The sequence below is a fragment of the Anabrus simplex genome, chromosome 10 (genome assembly GCF_040414725.1).
Source record: "Anabrus simplex isolate iqAnaSimp1 chromosome 10, ASM4041472v1, whole genome shotgun sequence".
Lineage (NCBI taxonomy): Eukaryota > Metazoa > Arthropoda > Insecta > Orthoptera > Tettigoniidae > Anabrus > Anabrus simplex.
The window spans coordinates 125,301,608-125,320,106 of NC_090274.1; the positions used below are offsets into that span (position 1 = coordinate 125,301,608).

The following is an 18,499-nucleotide window of genomic DNA, read 5'->3' on the forward strand; positions in this document are numbered from 1 at the left end:
TGATTAGTAAACATGGTTTGAAATAATTGCACTGAGGTAGAAATATATATTTTAAGGATAGTGTACATGCAGAATTTTTTTTAAACATTAAGGAATGTTTTAAATTGACTCTAATATTGGGATGTTATGAATTGCCATGCTTATTGTTAGTGACTGGTTTGTGAGATGTGTTGGAAGAGTATGCCTAATGTATTTTCTTTTCCACAGGAAAATGTTGATATTGCATCAGAAATCAAACATTTGAAGGAAGAAATGAAATCGGAGTTAACTGAACTTGCACCAGCACAGGAAAATGCATTCAAGGTAAATTATTATTATTATTATTATTATTATTATTATTATTATTATTATTATTATTATTATTATTATTATTATTATTATTACATCAGTTCAGCCAGCTGTGGGCTATGGCTACACAAACTACCAGCTATTTTTTATTTGAGAGGCGTTCAGTTTTCTTTTATTGTAGACAAAGGTTCTTCAACGTCAGGCTTCTCTTCTTCCAAGAGGATTAACAGTATCTGTCTCGGGATTCTCCTGTGCATCTTCCTGAAGATTTTTATGTGTTGTGAGCTTATTCTTCCTTCCTTTAAGCCAGTGGGGATGAATTTTCAATATTTTTTTTTTTTTTTTTTTTTTTTTTTTTTTTCTGAACAGTAAGTTTTCTCTACACCCATCACCCATCTGATGCAATTCCGTATTGGATCTCAAATGGAATGTAAAGTCCTCCAACACTTTCCTGGGAGACTTCCTTTCCTTTCTCTCAATTGTGGGATCAGCTGGTGTCTCTGGTCTGACTACTAGCTCAGTTTTGCCAGGAAAGAGATTGATCCTGACCTGTAGGTATCATGGCACCTCCATCCTCTTTGCTCTTTCTCCTAGTGATTCTTTTTCATTGCCATTGAGAGTATGGATCGTACACAGGTATCCTCAGGATACTTCTGTACATCTTGTGGACAGGTTCCGTTTTAGCTGAGTCCATGGTACTGGTAAATCATCTTTTCAAACAAGGTCCTCAGGTTGGTCTCAGCAGCTATGTGTTGTAGTACTTCTATTTGTTTTGCTGCTGTTGGGAGGTTGCCTACAAGGATCACTACATCATTAGTAAAGACCAAGCAATCCAATGTGATACCAGTGGTTTTCAGCCTACTCTTACTCCACTTTGGATATCATTTGTTTACAACTATATTGTCCATTCTCTGATTACCTTCTCCAGAACACAATTGAACAGGAGTAGGGAGAGACTGAATGTTGCCAACAGCTTACTCAAGAACTTAACTCTGAATACAATCTGTGAGAGTCTGTTGCATCAAAGCTAGGATTTATCAATGACTTTGGACTCCCTAAAAATTTTTGCAAGTGCCTTGCGGTCCACGGAATAATAGGCCGTCTTGAAGTCCACAATTCGTTTCTGTCTCATTGTCCCAATCTTGATCAATGAGTTGAGGATGAAAATTTATTCTCAATATGAACAACACTTTTAGATCCTTGCCTCGTGATCCCCCAGCTGCTGATTCACTTGGACCTCCACACTAGTTTGAAGTGCTTTCAACAATATTGTAACATGACAGAGCTGATAAATAAGGACTGGTAGCGTTTTACTCATCATCATCATCATCATCATCAGTTTTCCATTCCAGTTGCCCGGGCGTGGTTTACGAGCTCTCTCCACTTCTGTCTGTCCATGTACCACTCTTCCCTCAAGACGACATCCCAGCTGACTCCTCTTGTTCCTACGTCCTCTTTCACTTGGTCCAGCCATCTCTTCCTAGGTCTTCCTACTGGTCATTTTCCGACCACGACTGTGTGTAGCCATTGTTTTGCTGTCCTTCCATCGTCCATTCGTTTGACATGGCCAAACCATTTCAAACGGGCCCTTGTCACTTTTTCATTCAGGAATGGGTACACACCAGCTTTCTCTCTTATTCTTTCATTCCTTACCCTGTCCCTTTTTGTCTTCTGTACCATAGTTCGTAGGAACTTCATTTCTGCGGCTTGTAGTTTGCTATCCACTTGTTGGGTTGTTGTGCAGGTTTCTAGGCCATATGTTATTATGGGGGTGAAGTATGATTGGAATAGAATCTGCCTTTTCTTTCATTCCAGATTTCAAACTCCAATTGTGCCATAATCTGCTTCATTCATCTACGGATTGCCTGAACTCTCCCTTATTCAAGATCACAGTTACTCCTTAATGAGTTCATCATTGATGTTTTACATTGTATACGTTTTTAATTTTATGCTAGCACGTGAATGTGGACTAGTTCAACTTGTATTTCCTTCTGGCATTGTGATTCTCTCTCCTACAGAATTTGCAATTACCGGTGATCACGTCATATCATCCTTGGTTACGTCGTCATGCGCCTTTTGACTGGTTCTATTTGACTCGTACTGTTCAATTAACTCTAATTCAACTTTTGTTTTCGCACAATTGTAAGAACTCCAACGTCAATAATTAATCCACGCTTCACACATTGACGTATATTTTAATTGTCTACAATATCTATTTTTGTTTTTTACTTTAACAACCCCATGATTGTTTTTAACTCCACAGACTGCCATCGTTCAATGTATTTCACCATAAATTCTTGCTGTTGATCTGTACATACTGTTACTAATTAAGTCTAATGTTTTCATATTACTTTTTATTACGACATTGTTATTCTTTTAACAATTTTAATCACCTAAGTTCAGGGCCCTGACCTTAGTCTTTGTACTAACGGCTGATGACGTTCGCAATGCCGAACGAAACATGTTCCGTTATTTAAGCCATTTTTTAAGACACCTCATGATTATTTTATAATTCAATGAGTGTATTATATTGTATTGAGTAGGTGGTTGTTACTAAAAGAATTTTAGAATTTTAATATTCTGATCATGTCTTAAGCTGTCTGGAGAATCATATTAAAACATGTTGTGAATTTCATGTCATGACAGTTCATGTAGAATCCTCTAGAGTCAAACACATTTCACTGATTATTTGTAAACTGAACTTAAGGAAAGACCATTGCATGTGTCTGCTTGATGATCTTTGAAGTGTAAGTAATGAGCTAGGTACACAGGAGTGAAGAGCGAGCAGCAAGTGATGTGTTTCACCCTGTCATTGTATTTACAAACATTATTTGTTTCTTTCTGTTACTTATATTTCCACATTTGAAGGTAATTTAATTATACTTTTGTTGTGTAAATATGAAATTTATTTTGTCAGTTGTTTGTTATTTATTCTTCTTGCCTTTTTTAATTCACTTTCTTCTTTTCTTACTCGTAGCCTTCTTCAGACGCTAAGGATGAAGTATTAATAGATGAACACGCATTTAATCAACTGGTCCCACATTTTAAAGGAGACAATAAGTGAGTACAGTTTAGCTTAAACCCCTAACCTTGCTCAACATGAAATGTGTTGTTCAAGTATATCAATTTGCAATGTCCAACTTTATGATGTCAGTCGAGTGGGTTCTTGGTTTTCCCACCATCCGTGTTTCTGCTCCATGTCTCTCCAAGTTTACATAAGCTGTCCATCCTCCTTACATGCCAGAACTACCTCAATCTGGACATGCTGACCCGATCTGTCTCAATCCCAGCTTCCTTTCTAACCGTGTCATTCCTTAACTTGTCCAGTTTGGTTTTTTAATTGTGGACCTCAGGAACTTCATCTCAGATGCCTGTGACCTTGACGAGTCCTTCTTAGTGAAGGTGCAGGTTTTGATAACATAGGTTAACCCTCTTGCTCTCAGGCTATTTTCACCGGTCAAGCCCAAAACACTCAGACCATTTTTCATGATTATGCATGTTAAAAAGTAAAAAGTTGCCATGTAAAGAAATCCCCACATACAAAATTGAAAAAAAAAAATCACAATACTACACTATTCAATATAGTTTTAGGAAAAAAATATCCCTAAATTATTCATGGCATATTTTATTACCAAAAAAATTGAAAATTAGAAAATAAATTACAAAAAATTAAAATTGGTTTTCAAATACTAAAAAAGTAATCTGTTCTTTAGTGATGTTGTTCATTCATTCTGAAAATAAGAGCATTTAATTCTGTATAAGATGATATAATTTTATTTTTTGTATTTTTTGTCATGAGTTACATACAGCACCTGACGTAAAGAATTGTACACGTATCTTCCGGAGTCAGCATTTATGTTTTGGAAAACATTCTCCTATCATCAGTACCTGTAAAATCAAAATCACTCTTCTTCTTTATCTAGAGCTTTTCCCACACCTTTGGGGTCGTGGGTGCAAACTGTGTTGCACACGTGAATTTGGCTCTGTTTTATGGCCGGATGCCCTTGCTAAAGCCATCCCTATATGGAGGGATGTAATCACTATCATGTCATTCTGTGGTGGTTTGTAGTGTAGTGTGTTGTGTGAATGTGAATAGGAAAGTGTTGGGACAAACACAAACACCCAGTCCCCTGGTCAGAAGAATTAATGAAAGGCGATTAAAATCCCCGACCTGGCCACGAATCAAACATGGGCCCTTTGAATCCAAAGCCTCAATGCTGACCATTCAGCCAATGAGTCGGACTAAAATCCAAATCATTATCGGCTATAAAGTCACTGTCATAGTCTAAAAGTATCTAAATAATTCAAAACACAGCACGGAAATCTAATAACATGAAATGTTAAACTAAAGTTCACTTGAGAACACTGATAAATGTTAAATATAAACAAAATATAATAAACAATAAACTACTATTAAAATGGAAACAATAATATGAAGGAAAACACGTATTTTGAAGCTTAAAGGAGACTGTACTTGCAAGCAGCACACTTCAACTCACCATGCGGTAAACATACACGGTTTGATAACTTCATTTGTTCGAAACAGATGAGCTTAGTGTCTCTATCTTGAGAAAAGTGTAAACTAAATCCAAAAGCTATTATTGTTGTCTTTTCCTGACATCTGGGAGTCCATTAAGGTACTAATACAGCCATCCGAACACAGAGCCGATAGATCGGCTCGCTGAGCATATAAGAGTTAAGATTGGTATGAAGTACTGATTGAACCTTACCAGTTTTGTTGGTATTTTGGGATCCCAGAGGAGTGTTCGAACTTGCTGGTAAAAGTCAGAGCTCTTCTGTTCCCCATTTACCTACACTTTTGTGGCTAGTGTGTTTTGAGATATGTAAAGTTTTCCACGCTTTCCAGTGGATGATTTCCTAACATGATGTTTGCTGGTCGTCGCTGTCTGTTTATTGCCATTGCTGGTGTTTTGGGTTTGCTTACCTTGAGAGTGAACTCCTCGTTCATTGAATCTCAACTGCACTTGTTCCTCAGTTTCTCCCCAGACCATAACATCATATAAACAGCCACTCCATTCAGTTCACCTGAGGTTTTCTTGATGTTCTTCATTATGTAACCGTGATGGTGATGAACAGTACTGTAAGCATTGCCTTGCTGGACTCCACATTTGGTCTGGAACCAGGATGAATGTGCATCACCCAGTCACATACAGCTGGTACAATTCTCATACAGCATCAGAACTTTCCTCACCAATCCTTCTGGCACATTCCCTTTACTCAGGCTTTCCAGTATTTTCTCTCTTGCAATGTTGTCATATTCCTTTCTTAATATCAAGGAAAACCATGAACAGATCTTTCTGTTTTTCCAATATTTCTCCATTAACATCCAGATACTGAAGATTAGGTCTGTTGTGGACCTGTTAGGCCTGAAGACATACTGTTCCTATTGTAGCTGTAGTTCTCTAAAATGACTCACAATATGCTCTTCAAGACTTTCTCAAGAATCTTAAGCCCATGAGAAAGGAGTGTTATTCCCCGGTCGTTGGACCATTTTTGGTGATTTCCTTCTTAAACATAGGAGATAATGACATCCATTGCTCCAATCAGTAGGTATCTTGTCACCTTTCCAAACTGCATTGAGCACCCTGTCTAGCGGCTGTAAAAGGCTGGACTCCTGGTGCTTTAAACGTGTCTGTGCTGACTTCATCAATTCTTGGAGATTTTCCTTGTGGCATCTTCTTAAGGGCTGCTTCTGTTTCTGCCCATATAATGGGAGGTTCTTCTGTGTAGGTTTCAACAGCTGGTTCGTTTGTTTTCTGATCTGCTTCTGCCCTGTTCAATAGGTGATGAAAATGATTCCTCAGAACCTTTCTGATGCCCTCTTCTTCCCTGGCCAGGTTTCCATTGGGGTCCTCAATTGCTTTGATGGTTTCAACTGAATTCCTTTTGTTTTTGATCACTCGGAACAATAGTTTCAGATATCCTCTGCGGTCTTTCTCTATTTCATAAGTAAAGTTCTCCCATTCTCCCAGTGCTTTATCTTCCCCTCTTCTACCACATTTTTAACTCTCAGTTTCTTGTCCTGGTAAACTTGCTCAAGGTCCCTGATCTTCTCCCCATCCCTTACCTTTTCTGGCTTGGGTTTCTCTCTATCTTGATCTTTTTGTGCTGTGTTCCTTTCCATTTGTTAGTATCTTACTCTTTCATTCCACCAGGGTGTCTCTTTTTCCCTTACTCTCGTCCTTGTCCTCCCATAAGCCTCTACTGCTTCTTTTATCAAGGTATTTTTAAATCTTGTCCACTCTCTCTCACCACTCTCCACTTCTCTATAGGCAGTTGTCCTCTTATACAGTCCTAATAGTTGGTCTTCTTTCCAATCTGTTGTAGTTCTCACACTTTAATGTTAGGTAATTTCGTGGTTGTTATCTTTGGTACATTTTTTCTTTCAGATCTGCTACTAACTACTGGTGGTCGCTATTGAGGTTCTGACATGGAATCACCTAGACATCGGTCACATGTCTACTTCTTTCTTTATCTGTAACGACATAGTCAATGACCGTCTTGCTCTTTCCATCCCAGCTGTTTTGGATAATCTTGTGACTGACTGTTTTTTTAAACCATCTGTTTTTTACTACCAAACAGTTCCTTACGCAGAAGTTTAGGAGATGTTCCCCTTCTGAATTCTTTCTCCCATGGCCATGTGGTCCCATCACCTTCTCATAATTTACTTTGCTAGCTGTTGTTGTTAATATATGAGTATCAGTCTTTAGTCTGGTTTGAAAGAATTGTCCATGCCATGTTATTTTCTGCTAAATATTTTATGAATGTTACCCAATACTGAAATATTGTAAAATGTTTTTAGATTTTTGCTCAATTTCTGTTGATAACTCATCAGTCATGAATAACTGAAAAGTAGAGATGGGCGCTCTCGACTGATAACTGTTGAACTAGTCAATAGTTTAAACTATCGTAACTATCATATAAAAGTAGTCGACTGAATTCAGTTGCAGTCCCCGTCATGGATGTCTCCATATTTTGCTCTCCAGTCAGCACAAAACAAGTCGACTGAATTCTGTCGCCCCATCACGGATCTCTCCATGTTTCACTGTCCAATCAGCACAAAACAGGTCGACTAAATTCAGTCGCTCTCCCATCAGCAATGCAGAAGTGAATAGAACTATTGGTTTATGGTCACATCATATATCTCCGATAGCTATCGGGGGTTTTCAGCACTATCTATACAAATAAATTTCTTGTCACATGCATTGCTTGTAAACATTGCTAAAGTACAAGTATGAAGGATCACAGTCGCTATTTTAATTTTCAGGTTCTGATATCTAAACGTGATGTTTCTTGCCTGGTTGGCTAAATTCATGTTATTATGCAGTTTGTTATTCTGTAGTAGGAAAAATGAGTTCTAAAATGTCTGAAATATGGGATTATTTTTAGAAAATAAGTTCAACTTTTGCTTTGTGTTTCCTGTATAAAAAAAGAATTCAAATGTTTCTATAAAACATCAGGGACCATTAAAGCAGACCATTTAGTTTGGGTGGAATGCGATCCATTTGCAATTCCTAACAAAATAATACATTTATCTGGAAATGAGACAGAATCCACGCCCACCATCTTAGCATGTTCATCCACCAGCACTGCCAAAGAAAACGTTCCACAGCTACATCAAAACCCTAGAACAAAGCCTACTCGCCAGTTGCATCTCTACCATAGTTCCAAAACTAATGATATTTTGGATGCTAGAATTGAAAAAATTGACTTATTAGTGGTTAAAATATTTGCCAGAGATATGCAGCCCTTGTCAATTGTCGAAGATTGTGGTTTCAAAGAATTAATTCATGAACTTGAACTCTTCCAAATCAGAAATGCCTTACCTCTACAATTCTACCAAGCTTATACAACTCGACCCGCACTGAATTACAGAATGAGTTAATTGCAGCTCTTTACGTATCAATGACTACAGACGTATGGTCTTCTTTGAATAGCATATCACTTCTCACTGTGACTGGCCACTATTTCGATAGAGAAAGAGATCATTTATAGTCATGTGTGCTTGCTATGAAAGAACTGTCCCAGAGTCACACAGCACAATACTTATCAGATGTTTTGAAACTAGTTTTCGACGACTGGCACATTACAGGTGACTGATAGTGGAGCGATCATAAAAGCTGCTGTAAAGAATATACCATGTTAAATGATGCTGTAGCTAAATGTGTAGAATTAGTAAACATTGCCGTGCATTTCAAGTCAAGTGGTGTTGCTGCAGATAAACTCAGGTTAATACAAAGTCAGATGGGTTTTAAACAACTCATAGTAAAGCAAGATGTATGTACCAGATGGAATTCTACACTTACAATGCTTCAATGATTGAAGGAAATCAAGCAGCCTCTTTCAGCTACTTTTATATCTCTACCTAAAAGTCAAGAGCCCTTAACTGTCAACCAATGGCAAGTTGAACTTAAAATTCAGATTTTAAGATAATTCACCTTATCCTTTTGCACTCCTATGTCGAGTGCGGTTCAACATTAAAATATTAGACTTGCGCTCCAATGTCGAGCTCCACTCGACATGACAATATCTCGAACTTTCAGCGCTCGTATGACGACTGTGCTGTGTTCTGGTATTGTAGAGCTATCTAACGGTCTCTGAGAGAACATGTTTTCCTATTTACAATAGTTTGCGGGAATTCTAGTAACTTTTTAAGCTCTGTTATTCTCGAATGTTTATGCAAGTTCACAGATGATGTTTGAATGTAAACATGGCTTCTGCTTCGTCTTCACTCACGGAACTGCATATTTTAGAACAGGTAGCGGACAGTGATAGTAACGATGATGAACCAACAGCGTACTTGGATGATTTATTAGTGAATAATGTAAGTGAAAGTGAACAAAGTTATAGTGATAATGAAACTGGAGGTGGTGATGCTCCTCCATAACCGTGGTGCGAGTGGAAAGCTGGCGATCCTGATTTACCTGCATTCTCATTGAGTGAAACAATTTGTGGATGCAAAGCATCAGGTAGAAACAATCCCTCAACACCTGACGGATTTTTTCAACTTATATTTAGTGATGAGTTATTCAAGCAAATTGCCGATGAGACCAACAGTAGAAAGGAAACAGTTTACTCCTGCAAAACATGTTTGTGAAAACCCGGTCTCCACCCAGAAAACTGTTTTGAAAAGTACCACACAGTGAAAAGCTACAAGGATTAATGTATTTTGTGTGCGTAATTGTAAATATATTCATGTAACATACTTATATTTTGTGTTAGATTCTTTTGCATTGTTCACATCCTGTAGCTGTTCATAGTGCAGAGATTAATTTGGAGTGGAGCAGGAGGCGTACGCTAAGGTTAATGGAGTTCAAAAGGTTAATATGAATATGAGGTTCTGGAGAGAAGTACCCAACAGTGTCAAAAATCATTCCATTGGTTAGAGGTATTCAAATTAGCCTTCGAGGTAAGAGGACTAACACAACTGTTGGAAGTTCATTAAAAGACAAGCTATTCAAGGTATCCAAACAGATTTGGATCTGTTGAAAAGAATGTAATCATTGCCAGTGCTACTTTACTGGATCCTAGACTCCAGAAGGTGGCATTTGGAGTAGTTACAAATTTTGAGGTGGCCCATCAGTCCATAATGAGAAAACAGTCCGATCCATGCTTTGCAAAGAGGATGAAGAAGAATCAAGTGACAACTGTGTGACTGAAGCACATACAGGTACTGTATCTCAGGATGACCACAGTAATGAAATTTGGGGTTTCCTTGACAATAGAGTTTGTAGTCTGAAACAAAGATCAAACCCTGTAAGTTCCACCACTGTCATACTCCGCCAGTACACGGAGAAACTGTACGAAAATTGGAGAAAGTTCCCTGGACTGTTTTCGAGGAAAAATAGACTATATAAACTTGCTCTAGAGTATTTATGTATACCTGCAATGTTGGTTCCATCGGAGAGAATTTTCTCGAAGGCTGGTATGATTCTGTCTGAAGAAAGAAAACGCCTTAAAGGCAAGAACCTTGTTAAACTTATTTTCTTTAATGTCAACCTAAAGTGATTTGCCTCTGTGAACCAAAGAAGGTTGTATGTGTGCTGTCTAGGCTGTTGTAGACCTATTGTTGTTTATTGTTTCATAATATATTTGTTTATTTTAATTACGGCATAACTACAATAATAATCTAGAAAATACAGTAGTTTTCTCATATATATTCCGGTTGTGCACTACAAAAAGTTTTACATATTATTGCTCAGAAATAGTGCCTCATTTTCATCTTTCACTGTCCAGTTAGCACCAAGAAAGGCCATTCGTATGTTGGTTCATATTAAAGGCATCTCTCTATTTATTATCCCCGTGTATGGATGAGTGTGTAAATTGGATTTTAATCTGTGTAACTGTGAGTTCCATGATAGTGTGATTATATAAGTCTGGGATTGGGGTCTGCACCCAAGGCACAGTACTGTTGTGACATTTGCCAGTTATGAATGTAGAAAATCCCATGAAAAACTACATTTAGGATACAGTATCCGCTGTCAGTGAATGGAATATGAACCTAGGATCTCCTAATGTGGAGTGGAGTGGACTTCTCGGCTGCGAACATGGGTCCTTTTGCATTCCAATGCAAGAGCTAGAAACAGTCTACAATGGAAACGTCTGGCCAGAAGATGTAATGTGTCGGCCCTTTCGGCAACCCTGGAAGTTCAGAGGCCCAGCAACCAGGAACCAATATAATAACATGGAATGTGGAGGGCCTGAGGGGAGTCTTGAGCCTGCTCCCGAGAAATGCCATGGCTGATTATGACATTGGAGTACTCACAGAGACAATGGTAAAAGAGGACACAGAACTGAACATTCCAGAATTTTACCATTTTCATGCCTATGCGATACAGTGTGTGAGAAGAGGAAGACCAGCGGGCGGTGTGCTATGCATCATGAAACCACAACTAGCCCCCTTCAAACTACTATTAAGAGAAGAAAACATGCTGGTTGTCAGGACAAGAATTGGAGTTATAGTAGCAGTCTGTTTTAACCCAGATCATACCGTGACAGACATGAGACACAAAGTAGGGATGGTCTTGGATCATAGTAGAAGTATGAATAAGATAATCATTGGGGGAGATCTGAATTTTGCAATAAATAGGCAAGATAGAAAGTGCAAAGAAGTATTGGAATATCTAACAAATGAAGGCTTTACAATACACAGCAGACAGGAGGACAGGACATACATAGGGCATATCGGAGCTAGCACAATAGTCCTAATAATCACAAATGGCTTTAGAACAAAATACCCTGCTATCACAGTGAAAAATGAAGAAGCAGTCATCCGTAAACACATTCCAGTACAATTAAATATAGAAAATGGCAGAACTAACGAATTAGAAGAAAGACGAAATATAACATTTGGGAAGATTTTGGACATGGAAAAAATGAAAGTGAAAATAAAAGAAAAAGATAAGGTTGAAAGAGCAATAAGAGCAGGAAATATTGATGAGGCCGCTATATGGCTGAAATCAACTATAATAAATGGGGCCACCACACAAGATACAAATAGGAAGGCGAGACCATGGTTCAACAGAGAATGCTATGAACAAAGAAAAGTGACACTGAAAACACTACATAAAACCAGAGAACAAATGGCAAGTGCAACCACCAAAGAATACCAACGATAATGAAAGGAATACAAAAACCTAATAAGAAAGAATAAAAAGCAACAGCTGGAAGAAGAACATAAGAAAATGGTACAGGAGGCAGAAGAAAAAAAAATAGTCAAGCAGGCATAAACAAACGTTTCATATCACTCTGCAAAGTCTTTGTGCTCCTTACATAAATATGACAAAAATGAAAATTGAAGGATGTAGCCGATATAGATGGCAAAAATACATATCTTTGCTATAAAATACATTGGCTACGAAATAACAAGTAGGCGTACGTACGTGACACTTATTCCATTAATCCGAATGCAAGAGGCTCAATTCCCTACAGATCAGAAGATTTGCTGTTATTGCATCACTAGAATCCTTTCCTAAATAAATTACAAATGCGTCACACTATACATTTGAACCACTTATCACATGCGGTCTGGTAATATGACCGGTGGTGAATAATTTTTTTACCAGACATACCAGTGAACTCGGATGTTAATTTTGCAATATCATCATTTATACAGTCGGGATGAAAATAATGAAAATCCACAGCCTGTTTCCAGTCATTCAACCGGGTCAGAAATGAAGCCCCTATCTAGCGCTGAGGATAGAAATTGTGCCGGCTGCCGAAGCCTGTTGCACTCCTCTGGGACAATGATTAATGAATGACAGATGAAATGAAATGATATTATAGAGTATTGGTGGAATGAAATATAACAGGGAAAACTGGAGTATGTGAAAAAAACCTGTCCCACCTCACTTTGTCCGGCACAAATCTCACATGGAGTGACTGGTATTTGTACCACAGAACCCAGTGGTGAGAGGCCGGTGCACTGCTGCCTGAGCCACAGAGGCTCTATACAGTTGGGATACGTTTCTAAAAACTTATTAAATACATTTTTTTACAATAGGCCTAGTCTTCTGCCCAACTTCCAGGTGTTTCACTCTGTTTGGTTTTACATCATCTGGAACCTCTCTCTACATAGATCTGAATCAGGATCATGCATGACCTCCTCGCAGCTGCTACAGGGGATTTCTGTGAGCAGATATTTATAAGATATTGATTAGAAGCTTAGAATAATATTATTTTCAATCAGTGAAATGCTTTCGCTTCAGACTTTCAGAAACAGTTTGTACAATTATATTTTTAAATTTAGAATATCTACTGAGTGGAAGTGTGAAGTTGTCCTGAAATGCCTGACTGCTTGTGATATGCAATGAATACTTTTGGCTGAAAACATTTGACTGTTCAGCCGATAGTTCGAAGAGACTACCGTCCAACTAGTCGATAGTGGTTTTCAATTGATAGTGCTCATCTGTCCTGAAAAGAATCAAGTGATACCAGCATTGTCTTATTTGTATAATTTCCTCTTTATTGGAGTCTTCATCACCAAATTCTTTAACAGGATCTAATTCTGCCATATCTTCATGACCACTTCATTCAGAATCGCTCTCACTATCGCTCAAATCAATATTACTTTCACCTAAAGGTCTCAGTAATTATTTCTCATCCTCCTCAAATGATGTTATATTACATGTAATAAATATCATTTTTGGTCCATATTGATGATACTTGATTGGAATAATAACAGTAAGTTATTTATTAAATAGACAAGTATTGATTAGGTGGTCTATTTAATAAATAACTTACTGTTATTATTCCAATGATGTCATGTTGCTAAACAATGATTGTTTACAGGTCTTTAAAGAACCCTCCACAAAGCCTGAGTTCAAAGATATTAGAGCAATATAGAGTTCCAGTTTGTTGTCAACAGATGGCAGTAGCTTACTGTATCTGTGATTCATGTGTGTGCGTGTAACCTGAAAAAAAAAAGAGTTACACTTAAAAACAATTGCGTAGGATCTGTGCTGGATGATTTCATTGTTGGGCCTGGCCCACTGTGTGATATTAAGGGTTAATGAATTTGGTCTGTTTGCCTCTAAAGTGGATCCATGTGGTGGTGTTTGTCATGGGATTCATGAACATTTGTTTATACATGAAAAAAAATGAAAAACTGGCTGAGTCACCAAGAGAAGGCATCTGGATTGCATTTTCAATAGCAGCTTCCAGGTGGCAGATTCCTGTACTGTCAAAAGCTTACCCTGTCTAAGAATACGAGACAAGCTGAGATTGTCTTAAAACATGCCGTTGCATCCGGGAGATAGTAGGTTCGAATCCCACTATCGGCAGCCCTGAAGATGGTTTTCCGTGGTTTCCCATCTTCACACTAGGCAAATGCTGGGGCTGTACCTTAATTAAGGCCACGGCCGCTTCCTTCCAACTCCTAGGCCTTTCCTATCCCTTCGTCGCCATAAGACCTATCTGTGTCGGTGCGACATAAAGCCCCTAGCAAAAAAAACATGCCGTTCACAGGATACCACCTACTATATTAATACTTGTAAATGCACCCACATTCATTACAAAATCCCGTGGGTTGGGATTTAAAATGATAATACATCTAACAGTTGGGTCCCTAAAATCGACAGATCCAAATAATTTCTTTATTTGCGTGCTGCCATTTCCTAATGAACAAACCCATTCCACACTTTTTTTTTATAACACTTTAGAATCTGCTCTTTCTCTCTTTTGTGATCTCTTCATTGTTAACTCGTAATATATCCAGTTCACTCAGCCATTTTTGCATTTCTTCCTGTATAATTCCTGTTAATATTGATAGCTGTTGATACTTGTTTTTGAGGAGTCCCTTGCTTGTGAAATAAATGTGGGACACATTTATACATGTCCATTGATTGTTTAAAGCATTCTTGTCTCAATAAACGTCCGTGAAATAGGATGCTACACTACTTACAGTGAGAGTTCCCACTCCAATGGTTTTGTTGACCAATACTGGATTGAACTGTCCTAGCCAGCTGACCATGACTCATGTCGGATTCCCACTTCTATTCCATTGCAACAGACGCCTGACTCTCAGGATCTTTCACTATCTCTCAGCCGTTGCCTGCGGTTTTATAAACTCGGGCACGACTGAAGTTAACCCTCACCACTCATAAGCCTTGTTTGATGATCTCAGGAACAGTTTCACTGTTCATAATTTAATACATCTTGCTCGGGAAGTATTAAGCGTTTTTGCTAGCTTTTATCTGCTTCCAGAATGATAGTCCATGTTCGCGGTATAACTATCCTGCATGGAAAAATTTATTGCACAAATTTTGTCCAACCCTCGATGGTGGAAATACTTTCAAAAAGCCAGTATGTTTCAGACCCTCTAGGAGAAATAGAGAGAACAAAATATACCTCTCTGTATTGCCTCTTTTGATGTCATCATGCCATTTGATTCAGTAAAGCAGGAAGCTTTCTGGAAGTTCTTAATTTTCTACAGTCATGTCAATACTGATGTTCTTCTTAAAAGGAAAGAAAAATTCCACCTAATCAATACATTTATTTTCTTGCAAAGTATTACAATCTAGGACCGGTTTCGACCCTTCATAGGTCATCCTCAGCTATATCAGAATCACATTTCCATTTCTATCTTATACCTCTGAAAGACCTTATGATATATTGTTTCATAATTTTCAGTAAAAACTTATCTTAAAAACTTACAAATTTCTAAGCGTTGTGTTAAAATTAAAAATTAAAATTACAAATCTTTGTCAATACGGAAAATGAAATTCATAAATCAAGACAATACTGATGTTGTCCAGGATTGCACGATTACTCCCACATTGTTTTCCCTGTACAGTACATGGGCAGAGTCATTCACCTCATCAAAAATTATCTCCCTCCCATGAATTTAAAAAAAAAAACTTAAAGGATAAATGAGAAATGTTTTAATTTGAGCAGACTAAATGCAAGAACTTGAACATCTTGTGTGTTATTAGTTCTACATTGGCTCAGTCAGAGGAAGAAGTTATGATAATTTGTAACAAATTATGCACCTCTTGCATTGAACTCTACAGTCATTTAAGACTCACAAATGAAAAGACACTTTAATGAACGTAGGTTTTCTTGGCTCATATTAATAAAATAAATAAATAAATATGATTATCTAGATGAAAGCCAGTTATTGATTACTAAAACAAAGCTGAGCTTTCTCCCAAATTACATTGCCATCATCAGGGCATGGAAGGTCTGTTTCTGACAGTGATCATAGAAAATCTTAAGAGAACATGGAGGTCACGGCCATACTACCCCCCCCCCCAGACCCCCCACAGTAACTTGACTCAGGCATCATGGTGCTGTGCTGTGCTGTGGTGGTGGTATGCATGTATTTATGGAGTGAAGGTCTCCATGTATTTGATAACTTGAAGTTCTTTGGGCCCAGTTCTATCTGTATGGCTTCTCTCACAACTCGACCATAGAAGTCTTTTACAGGTGTGATGACCCTCTCCTGGTCAAAGAGAATTTGATGGTCTGTATTGTAGAAGTGTTCTGCTATGGCACATTGGCTTATAGCACATTCTGTGGCATATGAAGGAGTAACATTCTTGATGGATCTGATGTGATCTGTCAGCATGGTGCTAACAAGCCTTTTTGTCATGCTAATATATGAGCAACCACAACCGCATGGAACATCATAGATGCCCAGTGTTTCAAGTGAAGTGTTTCTTTGACTGGTTGAAACAGGGATTTGAGCTTCTGGTCTGTAGTGAAAACTGTAATTATATTGTACTTCCTAAAAATGCACCCAATTCTGTCAGTTATAATACCTTTTTATGTAGCCCTGGCTTGTACTATCCCTGTTAGGTTCCTTGCTCTTCACAGCTCATGCTATGTCTCCTGAAGTATAGCTGTTTTTCTTCATGAATGTTGTCAGTTCTCTTAATGCACTCGAGTGGTTATCAGAGTCTGCAGTGTTATTCACCCTAGTAAATAACGTTTGAAGGAGAGCTGCTTTTTGGTAGGAATGGTGGTGTGAGAACTTTTGAAGATATCTGTCAGAATGTGTAGGTTTCGTGTATATTGCATGGCCTAGCAAACCATCTTTTTTCTTGTACACTAACACATCAACATACCATCATTTTCTATTTCCACTGTGAACTTGATCTTTCTGTTAATGGAATATAAGTGCTCCAAAAATTCATTTAATGTTCCTCTTCCATGTGGCCAGACCAAAAATAACATATCTACATAATGATGGAAGCATTTAGGTTTCAGTGGCTCTATAGTTTATGCAGCAGACTCAGTGTTCCATAAAAATGTTTGCCGCCACAAGTGACAGAGGTGATCCCATTGTTGCTCCTTCTATCAGTTTCATTGTTTTATATGATCTATATCAGGACAAATTGGCATGGCTGGGTGGATGCGCAGACTTCTTTAACAATGAGAAGACTAGATGATGGGGGGGCAGTATTTCTTTGCCTCTCACTCAGATTGCTGTTTCCAGAATTTGCACAGTTTAGCCCAGTCTATCTTAAGTAATGCTTACCAACCTCTGCCAGTCTTTAGCCACTGTATCTTAAGTAATGCTCACCAAACTCTGCAAGTGTGTAGCCAGTCTGTCTTCAGAAATGCTCACCAAACTGTGCCAGTCTGTAGCCACTGTATCTTAAGTAATGCTCACCAAACTGTGCCAGTCTGTAGCCACTGTATCTTAAGTAATGCTCACCAAACTGTGCCAGTCTGTAGCCACTCTATCTTAAGTAATGCTCACCAAACTGTGCCAGTCTGTAGCCACTGTATCTTAAGTAATGCTCACCAAACTGTGCCAGTCTGTAGCCACTGTATCTTAAGTAATGCTCACCAAACTGTGCCAGTCTGTAGCCACTGTATCTTAAGTAATGCTCACCAAACTGTGCCAGTCTGTAGCCACTCTATCTTAAGTAATGCTCACCAAACTGTGCCAGTCTGTAGCCACTCTATCTTAAGTAATGCTCACCAAACTGTGCCAGTCTGTAGCCACTGTATCTTAAGTAATGCTCACCAAACTCTGCAAGTGTGTAGCCACTTTTTTCTTAAGAAATACTCAACAAACTCTGCCAGTCCATAGCCACTCTATCTGATTTAAAGCTCACCAAAACCATGCCAGATGTAGCCAGTATATCTTAAGCCATGTAATGATGAGTAATGCTCACCAAACTGTGCCAGTCTGTAGCCAGTCCATCTTAAGTAATGCTCACCAAACTGTGCCAGTCTGTAGCCACTGTATCTTAAGTAATGCTCACCAACTCTGCCAGTCTCTAGCCACTATCTATTAAGTAATTTAGGGGTGAGTAATGCTCACCCCTCTCTACCAATCTGTAGCCACTCTATCTTAAGTAATGTTCACCAAACTCTGCCAGTCTGTAGCCACTCTTTCTTAAGCCATTTAGAAGTGAGTAATGCTCACCAAACTCTCCCAGTCTGTACCCACTCTGTCATAAGTAAATGCTCAATAAACTCTTCCAATCTGTACCCACTCTATTTTAAGCCATATGGAAGTGAGAAATGCTCACCAAACTCTGCCAGTCTCTAGCCACTCTGTCTTCAAACATTTAGTGGAGAGTACTACTCATCAACTCTGCCAATCTGTAGCCACTCTATCTTAAGTAATGCTCACCGAAGTTTGCGAGATATTAGCCACTGCTCACCAAACTCTGTTGAACTGTAGCCACTCTATCTTAAGTAATGCTTACCAATCTCTGCCAATCTGTAGCCAGTC

At 38.4% G+C, this 18,499-nt stretch overlaps 1 protein-coding gene across 2 annotated transcripts in view; it reads left to right on the plus strand.

The window, feature by feature from the left end:
- The window catches only part of LOC136882015 (zinc finger protein OZF), a 61,105-nt gene that overhangs the window by 39,322 nt on the left and 3,284 nt on the right, over positions 1-18,499 (plus strand). For both annotated transcript variants that reach the window (XM_067154508.2, XM_067154507.2), the window contains exons 4-5: positions 208-303; positions 3,266-3,348. In XM_067154508.2, the coding sequence (XP_067010609.2) occupies positions 208-303; positions 3,266-3,348 (179 nt within the window). The remainder of the gene's footprint in view (positions 1-207; positions 304-3,265; positions 3,349-18,499) is intronic.